Raw genomic sequence first — 9,655 nt, 5'->3', positions numbered from 1 at the left:
AGCGTCACACCAACCTCTTTTGAAAACTATTAGCATTGTGTATTTTATATTGAGTATGAAATACAGAATTCTGATGGAAATATATTAAATGCTATAAAAATAGAAAGGTGTTGTGTTGATAAAAGGGTGAGGCCTCACAGTTCTCCACACATGGCTGAGACTCTGACCACAGGAAGCCGCCTGTATGGTCTCACCCAAAACATGTTTAAAGTGCCAGTGGAAATGTGTGTTAGCTGCTAGAACGCAAGATGGCAGGAAGACTTATTCTTATTAAAACATGTAGATATTAAGGAGCCCATACACAGATGACTGTTGTACGGACGATTGTTCCCCTGAGCATTCCTATATTCTCTATGACAGAGCCTCTGCCAGACTCCTCGGCAATGACATTTGTCCAGTCATAACAAACTGATCTGCCATCGGAAATCCATCATTCTGGTCAGGGCCGGCTCCAGGTTTTTGAGGGCCCCGGGCGAAAGAGTCTCAGTGGGCCCCCCCTTTAACACATACCACGATTCATGATCGCATATAAACACAGCCATGTAGTATATAATAGCCCACGTAGTATATAGCACAGCCACGTAGCATATAACACAGCCATGTAGTATATAACAGCCCACTTAGCATATAACACAGCCACGTAGCATATAGCACAGCCAACGTATCATATAACAGCCCATATAGTATATACCACAGCCACATAGTATATAACACGGCCCACGTAGTTTATAGAACAGCCAAGTAGTATACAGCACAGCCCACATAGTAGTATACAGCACTGCCCACATAGTAGTATACAGCACTGCCCACGTAGTATATAACACTGCCCACGTAGTATATAACACTGCCCACGTAGTATATAATATAACCAAGAAAAGGGGGAAGTACCACGTAGTATAAAGCAGCCCACGTAGTATATAGCAGCCCACGTAGTATATAGCAGCCCAGCCCACGTAGTATATAGTAGCCCATGTAATATATAGCAGCCCACGTAGCATATAGCAGCCCACGTAGTATATAGCAGCCCACGTAGTATATAGCAGCCCACGTGGCATATAGCAGCCCACGTAGCATATAGCAGCCCAGCCCACGTAGTATATAGCAGCGCAGCCCATGTAGTATATAGCAGCCAACGTAGTATATAACACAGCCCAACCAGTATATAAGAGCCCATACCTTGTCCTCCCAGCCAGGCTCTGCATCCCCCCCGCTATCCTTTGTTCCAGGTGGCAGGTGCTGCACACTTCCTGTTTCGGCTCATTCTCCGGGCACTGGACGGTCGGAAGTCACTCTGCTCTGCGTATCCATGGTGACTGATTGTGGGCGGCTCTCCAGCAGCTGCAAAAGTCCCAGAGCTCCGTGCTACCTCTGCCTCCTCTCTTCTAGTGTGCACCTCGGACTGCAGATGCCTGCCTCAGGGGCCGCATGCGGGCAGCCTGCCCCTAACGCCGGCCCTGAATGGGCCCCCCTGTCTCGCCAGGGTCCCGGCACTTGCCCGGGTACGCCGGGTGCTGACGCCGGCCCTGATTCTGGTGGTCCCAATACACATTAGACTATCTCCTCAATATCACCGGGCTCGGCTGACTTTAGTCTACTAGGTACAGGGACCTTTAGTTTCAACCAAAAGCCAAACATTTTGTATGTTGTTTATCTTTTTAGTGATAATGTAGGCAGACCCTAACCTAGCCAAATCCTTTTTTTAATAAGCAGAATTCAAAATAATTTTTATCTGGGAAAAAGAAACAACATCTCTTATACTCTAGTACAGTTATATGAAAAAGTTTGGGCACCCCTATTAATCTTAAGCTTAATGTTTTATAAAAATTTGTTTTTTTGCAACAGCTATTTCAGTTTCATATATCTAATAACTGTTGGACACAGTAATGTTTCTGCCTTGAAATGAGGTTTATTGTACTAACAGAAAATGTGCAATCTGCATTCAAACTAAATTTGACAGGTGCATAAGTATGGGCACCCTTATCATTTTCTTGTTTCAAATACTCCTACCTACTTTTTACTGACTTACTAAAGCACTTTTTTTGGTTTTCTAACTTCATTGAGCTTTGAACTTCATAGCCAGGTGTATGCAATCATGAGAAAAGCTACTTAAAGTGGCCACTTGCAAGTTGTTCTCCTGTTTGAATCTCCTCTGAAGAGTGGCATCATGGGCTCCTCAAAACAACTGTCTAATGATCTGAAAACAAAGATTATTCAACATAGTTGTTCAGGGGAAGGATACAAAAAGCTGTCTCAGAGATTTAACCTGTCAATTTCTACTGTGAGGAACATAGTAAGGAAATGGAAGAACACAGGTACAGTTCTTGTTAAGGCCAGAAGTGGCAGGCCAAGAAAAACATCAGAAAGGCAGAGAAGAAGAATGGTGAGATCAGTCAAGGACAATCCTCAGACCACCTCCAGAGAGCTGCAGCATCAACTTGCTGCAGATGGTGTCACTGTGCATCGGTCAACTATACAACGCGCTTTCCACAAGGAGAAGCTGTATGGGAGAGTGATGCGAAAGAAGCCGTTTCTGCAAGCACGCCACAGAGTCGGCTGAGGTATGCAAAAGCACATTTGGAGAAGCCAATTTCTTTTTGGAAGAAGGTCCTGTGGACTGATGAAACCAAGATTGAGTTGTTTGGTCATACAAAAAGGCGTTATGCATGGCGGCCAAAAAACACAGCATTCCAAGAAAAACACTTGCTACCCACAGTAAAATTTGGTGGAGGTTCCATCATGCTTTGGGGCTGTGTGGCCAATGCCGGCACCGGGAATCTTGTTAAAGTTGAGGGACACGTGGATTCCTCTCAGTATCAGCAGATTCTTGACAATAATGTTCATGAATCAGTGACAAAGTTGAAGTTACGCAGGGGATGGATCTTTCAGCAAGACAATGATCCAAAACACCGCTCCAAATCTACTCAGGCATTCATGCAGAGGAACAATTAAACTGTTCTGGAATGGCCATCCCAGTCCCCGGACCTGAATATCATTGAACATCTGTGGGATCATTTGAAGAGGGCTGTCCATGCTCAGCGACCATCAAACTTAACTGAACTGGAATTGTTTTGTAAAGAGGAATGGTCAAAAATACCTTCATCCAGGATCCAGGAACTCATTAAAAGCTACAGGAAGTGACTAGTGGCTGTTATTTTAGCAAAAGGAGGATCTACTAAATATTAATGTCACTTTTCTGGTTAGGTTCCCATACTTATGCACCTGTCAAATTTTGTTTGAATGCAGATTGCACATTTTCTGTTACAATAAACCTCATTTCAAGGCAGAAACATTACTGTGTCCAACAGTTATAAGATATATGAACCTGAAGTAGCTGTTGCAAAAAAACAATTTTTATAAAACATTAAAGGGACTCTGTCACCTGAATTTGGAGGGAACAATTTTCAACCATAGAGGCGGGGTTTTCGGGTGTTTGATTCACCCTTTCCTTACCCGCTGGCTGCATGCTGGCTGCAATATTGGATTGAAGTTCATTCTCTGTCCTTCCGTAGTACATTCCTGCACATGCCCTGTTTGGGCGCACGGGAGAGCTCGGAAGGGAAGAAGCACTTTTTTACTTTTTCAATGCAGAATTGGCTGGAATTGAGATCGGACACCATGTCGCGTTTGGAGAGCCCTGATGTGCCTAAATAGTGGAAACCCCTAATTCTAACTGAAACCCAAGCCCCAACCTAACCCTAGCACCAACCCTAACCCTAGCCTTAACCCTAACCCTAGCCCTAACCCTAATGGGAAAATGGAAATAAATACATTTTTTTAATTTTATTATTTTTCCCTAACTAAGGGGGTGATAAAGGGGGGTTTGATTTACTATTTATAGCGTTTTTTTAGCGGATTTTTATGATTGGCAGCTGTCACACACTAAAAGACACTTTTTATTGCAAAAAATAGTTTTTGCGTCTCCAGATTTTGAGAGCTATAGTTTTTCCATATTTTGGTCCACAGAGTCATGTGAGGTCTTGTTTTTTGTGGGCGAGTTGACGTTTTTATTGGTAACATTTTCGGGCACGTGACTTTTTTTATCGCTTTTTATTCCGATTTTTGTGAGGTAGAATGAACGAAAACCAGCTATTCATGAATTTCTTTTGGGGGGGAGGCGTTTATACCATTCCACGTTTGGTAAAATTGATAAAGCAGTTTTATTCTTTGGGTCAGTACGATTACAGTGATACCTCATTTATATTTTTTTTATGTTTTGGCGCTTTTATACGATGAAAACTATTTGATAGAAAAAATAATTATTTTTGCATCGCTTTATTCTAAGAACTTTTTTTTTCCGCTGATGATGCTGTATGGCGGCTCGTTTTTTGCGGGACAAGATGACGTTTTCAGTGGTACCATGGTTATTTATATCCGTCTTTTTATTTGGCAACCACAGACTAGATTTGGTTGGATAGTTCTGTATACCGACCTATGCATACAGTTTTATGGCGTACAGTAGTGAATATTGGTATTCAAATCATGGTTTTGTATCTCACGTATGCACGACCCATCTATAGTGGTATGAGTATCTTTCTTTGTGTTCACCATATGAATTCATTTTAGCGATCAGATTAAAATAATTTGATATTAGATGTAAATAGGCAATTTCCAGACACAAATTTATTAAATCAGCTTTTATTTTCACTTTCTGGAATGAAAAACAGCAAAAGCAGTTGTCTTTTTTTCACAGTGCTCTGTATTAATTTATTGTTCATGAAAAAATGTAACTCTTATTTACACCAAGATTATGAAGTATAAATATAGGTGTCGTCTTCACTTATAGGAAAATATACATCTCTTTAGGCTCTCACCTAAAATTATCTTTTGGTTTACACGGTCTCTTAGGTTCTGCGGGTTCATGGATAAAACATAATTTAATGATTACACTGCGACTTCGAGCAAGAAACAAAAATGTCCATGAAAGACAAGAAAGATAAATATCTTGGTACCGTATCAGCCAGTAGATAGAAAAATATTTAGAATTGAGAGTCCTCAGTGGTTGATACCTTTTAATGGCTAACTGAAAAGATGGTAACAAATTGCAAGCTTTCGAGACTACACAGGTCTCTTCATCAGGCAAAGACTAAAAACAAATTCTGAAGAATCACATATTTATGCACAACATAGCACAGAAAAAAAAGGGGGGAAACCATGGATAAGACAGGTGACAAGAAGCAAAATTACCATGAGTGATAAACAATTATCCATAAATATTGGGCCAGTTCTTAGATAAGGAATGTTTTATTGTCCTCTGATTAGGGTCTCTGTTGTGATGACCCCTTATAGTCTGATGCCTGATGAAGAGACCTGTGTAGTCTCGAAAGCTTGCACTTTGTTACCATCTTTTCAGTTAGCCATTAAAAGGTATCAACCACTGAGGACTCTCAATTCATGAAAGACAATGCACTTTTTGATCCCTCATTATAGAAACATCTGGTTGTGTTTAGATGCGAAAAGTATTTTCTCTCCTCCATCTTTATATGGATGATTGTAGGTAAAAAATAGGAAGGACATGTAGACCCTGAGTCTGAGATTGAACTTTTCCATTGTCCATATAGAAGTGTTTGGAAGCTTATCACATAAAACTAGTAAATGGCTGTATATTTGGCAAGTATGGGTTTCTCGGTCACTTAAAGGAAATTCATAGAAACCTGATGACGAGTAATCTAGCAGAAGGAATCATGTAAGGACATAAATTATTTCTCATCAGTATTCCTTTTATCTGTGGCTTTATACAATATGGAGAGCGACAAGGAGGTCCAGCAGGAGGCACTATATGGTTTGTAAACTTGCTCTTCACAAGTGTGCCGAGGTGTTGTTCATGTGTCCTTTAAGAAGCATTTGTTTCAAACCATTGCTTTACTGCGACTCTATTCTGCGTTACCCAGATGGTGTTAGCTTGTGTCTTCTCTATAGCTTGTTCCAGAGCCCGAGATGCGGTGCCTAAACCGATGTTGTTATCGATAATGTACTGTTTAAATTGCAAAAGCTGTTTGGGGAAAAACAGTCGTGTTATTCAGTCATCTGAGAATACCGTCAGTGCATTGATACAAAAACACAAGTTCATCAAGCTTAACCTGCCACACTTGCAAACTTTACTTAATCCAGAGGAAGTAAAAAACCACCTTTGATTAACAGCAGACAATTCGTCATGAAGTGGGAAAATTCCTTTCTGACCCACAGTGGAAATCGGAAGGTTCTAAACTCCTCACGTGTGTCATACCACAATGATAACGCCCTGCCTGCTAATCAGAAATAGGAGGAAGCTCGCAGAGCTGATGTGCCAGCTATGGGCTACTGGCATGGCCACTGCACCAGGGTCCATCAGATCTTTTTGCTTAACTCTAGCAGTCGCTGATCAGCTGCAGCCTTCACAGCCACAATAAAGGAGCTCTTAAATCTAATTTAAGTACATTGACTCCACTAAGTAAAACTAGTTAGGCTACTTTCACACTAGCGTTTTTTTCAATACGTCGCAATGCGTCGTTTAGGGGGAAAACATACGCATCCTGCAAAGTTGTCTGCATGATGCGTTTTTACCCCATAGATTAACATTGGCGAACCATTGACACACGTCGCAACCGTCGTGCGACGGTTGCGCCATGTTGTGGCGGTCCGCCGGGAGCAAAAAACGTTACATGTAACGTTTTTTGCTGCCAACGGACCGCTTTTTCCGACCGGGCATGCGCGGCCTGAACTCCGCCCCCACCTCCCCGCACCTCACAATGGGGCAGCGGATGCGCTGGAAAAATGCATCCGCTGCCTCCGTTGTGCGGTTCATTCACTGCTAGCGTCGGAACCTCGGCCCGACGCACTGCGACGGGCCGAGTCCGACGCTAGTGTGATAGCCTTAGTGAGCTGCTAAAATATTGTACTTACTTGCTGCAGCTCAAAATCTGTAGAGAATCTTCTAGTGACTCCATTTATCAGGTTTCCAAAAGACATTCCAGCTCCAATGCTAGGAAAAAAAACCATAATAAATGGATGCATGAACGAATAAACAAGCAAATAATACATATGCAAATCTAATTAAATGGCATAGATAGAAAGTTATAGTTACATTTCATTTTCAGGCAAATTTAATTTAATTTTAAGCAGCTTACTTTAACCATTTAGAAATATTCCAATAAGTTGACTATATATTTGTCATAGTCGCATAATATTGAAGCTTACAAAATATGGTTCTTTTGTAAACTTACTCTTTAACAAGTCTTTCCCAGTTGGCTCTCATGAAATCCCAGGAAAGGCTCTGGCCTACCACGTTATTAGCAACATTGGTAATTGTGGAAAGGGCGTCTTGTTTGCGGATTTTAGTAGAATCCAAGGAATATTCGAGGAGTCTGTGAATTGAAAATATAAACTTGTGAACAGAAATAATTTCTTATTAACTAGCCCATGAAATGTGATGCATAGTATTATTATTATTATACATTTTTATAGCATGGCGCTAGTAGGCATTTATTCTTGGCTTTAAGCTACAAAACTGGAGTAAAAAACATTCAGACAGCTCAACTTTGATGTGGTTATAAATCAGCTTAGAGGAGTTAAAGAGAAAAAAATGTTACCAACCATGCTGTCAGAACTAGCTCACTGATAATTCATTGTTAACTCATCCTGCAGTCTGCACTTTATGGTCAGTAATACATAGAGGCTATAGAAGCCAAACAGTTCATATGTTTTTTTGTGAAATCCAATTGAAAAATAATTTCTAGCCAAAATGCATCCATTTAAGCTGATCGCCAGGGAGTGAAATCAGCTGATACCTGACATAATGGTACTATAATGTACTATTTTTGTATGAATGTACATTGTTGATTGTGATTATAAATTATATGGGCTTTCAGTGTAAAAATATCAATCATGTCAATGGGAATGCTGAAGACTGACCTTTAGAAGCTAGGATGAACCATTTCTTTGATTCCGGCCCTTTTTGTGGGAGATGTTGTCTGGCCTTTGCCTTCTTTATGCAGATGACGGTGTCTAGTGGCTGCTCACATCTATGGTACTTTCCATGTCAGGGAGAAGTGGAGTGGAAGCAGCCATGAATAAGTACTAATGCTTCTCCGTGTGGACAAATGGAGAGAATGGGGACCCTAGACCGCATGTTTCCCCTCAACACAGGAGTATATGATGTAGAAAGGTAGTTGTCTGAGCCTGCGCCTCTGTGATAGTTGTGAAGAGCTAGAGTGTTTCTTAATTTTCTATATGCAAATTGCCTCTTCAGAGAAGAAGAAAACTTGAACTCTATAGCGCCACCTGTTGGAAGTAGCGATCCTACAAGTCACAGTCAACCCTTTAATGAGTCTTGCAATATGACTTAGGATAAAAGCCAAATCAGCATCTCAATTCGCAGACATGGTGTTTCGGGCTATTGGCCCTCGTTAGTGCAAAGCATGAGAACTGATTTGGCTAGGTGAGAGGCTCTGGACTGGGGTCTAAGGGGCTAGATTTCTCCCTGTGGAGTTTGACATACCAGCTCTAGCTTGCAAAGGTAAGGAGGCTTATTCGCTGTGCAATGCTCGTCTGGGAAATTTAATTTTCTATATTCTTCTTTGTCATTGTCTTTCTTCTTTGTCAAATAGGGGGAAAGGGGAACATTAAAGTGATGGGAGTCCATAGAACACGCTCCTATTATACATTTATAATATAATCTCAATATGCCATAAGTTTTTTCAGTGGTGATACCATTTTTTATTGAAGCCCTTGGAATACGTTCGGACTGACAAAGGCTCTTGGACCAAAATCAAAAAGTAAAGCAAAGTTTTAACACTGTCACATAGACCAGGACTGAGATACTCAAACATCTAACTGTTCAGTTACATTGCTGTTACGGTACTTTGCGGAACTGATCAGTTTTCAGGGTTCAACAACCATTAAAGAAGCCTCTGACAACTTGTGTTGGCCTGTAGATCAGAGGGTGGTTATAAATGGTATAGTCTCTAACTGGGTCGCTGTGACCAGTGGGGTACCGCAGGGGTCGGTATTGGGACCTGTTCTCTTCAACATATTCATTAATGATCTAGTAGAAGGTTTACACAGTAAAATATCAATATTTGCAGATGATACAAAACTATGTAAAGCAGTTAATACAAGAGAAGATAGTATTCTGCTACAGATGGATCTGGATAAGTTGGAAACTTGGGCTGAAAGGTGGCAGATGAGGTTTAACAATGATAAATGTAAGGTTATGGGAAGAAGGAATCAATATCACCATTACACACTGAATGGGAAACCACTGGGTAAATCTGACAGGGAGAAGGACTTGGGGATCCTAGTTAATGATAAACTTACCTGGAGCAGCCAGTGCCAGGCAGCAGCTGCCAAGGCAAACAGGATCATGGGGTGCATTAAAAGAGGTCTGGATACACATGATGAGAGCATTATACTGCCTCTGTACAAATCCCTAGTTAGACCGCACATGGAGTACTGTGTCCAGTTTTGGGCACCGGTGCTCAGGAAGGATATAATGGAACTAGAGAGAGTACAAAGGAGGGCAACAAAATTAATAAAGGGGATGGGAGAACTACAATACCCAGATAGATTAGCGAAATTAGGATTATTTAGTCTAGAAAAAAGACGACTGAGGGGCGATCTAATAACCATGTATAAGTATATAAGGGGACAATACAAATATCTCGCTGAGGATCTGTTTATA

General features: G+C 41.1%; 1 protein-coding gene across 3 annotated transcripts in view; it reads right to left on the bottom strand.

Moving 5' to 3' along the window:
* Nucleotides 1–4,619: 4,619 nt before the first annotated feature.
* ANPEP (alanyl aminopeptidase, membrane) overlaps nucleotides 4,620–9,655 on the bottom strand; it is a 277,202-nt gene continuing 272,166 nt past the window's right edge. For all 3 annotated transcript variants that reach the window (XM_069766191.1, XM_069766190.1, XM_069766189.1), the window contains exons 19-21: nucleotides 7,200–7,340; nucleotides 6,880–6,958; nucleotides 4,620–5,989 (exon numbers count right to left, since the gene is read on the bottom strand). In XM_069766191.1, coding sequence (XP_069622292.1) covers nucleotides 5,831–5,989; nucleotides 6,880–6,958; nucleotides 7,200–7,340 — 379 coding nt within the window. In that variant the 3' untranslated portion in view covers nucleotides 4,620–5,830. The remainder of the gene's footprint in view (nucleotides 5,990–6,879; nucleotides 6,959–7,199; nucleotides 7,341–9,655) is intronic.

This window comes from Ranitomeya imitator, chromosome 4 (genome assembly GCF_032444005.1).
Source record: "Ranitomeya imitator isolate aRanImi1 chromosome 4, aRanImi1.pri, whole genome shotgun sequence".
In the NCBI taxonomy this organism is placed as follows: Eukaryota; Metazoa; Chordata; class Amphibia; order Anura; family Dendrobatidae; genus Ranitomeya; species Ranitomeya imitator.
Note: the sequence above shows the minus strand (reverse complement) of the source record. Positions and strands in the feature narration are given on the sequence as shown.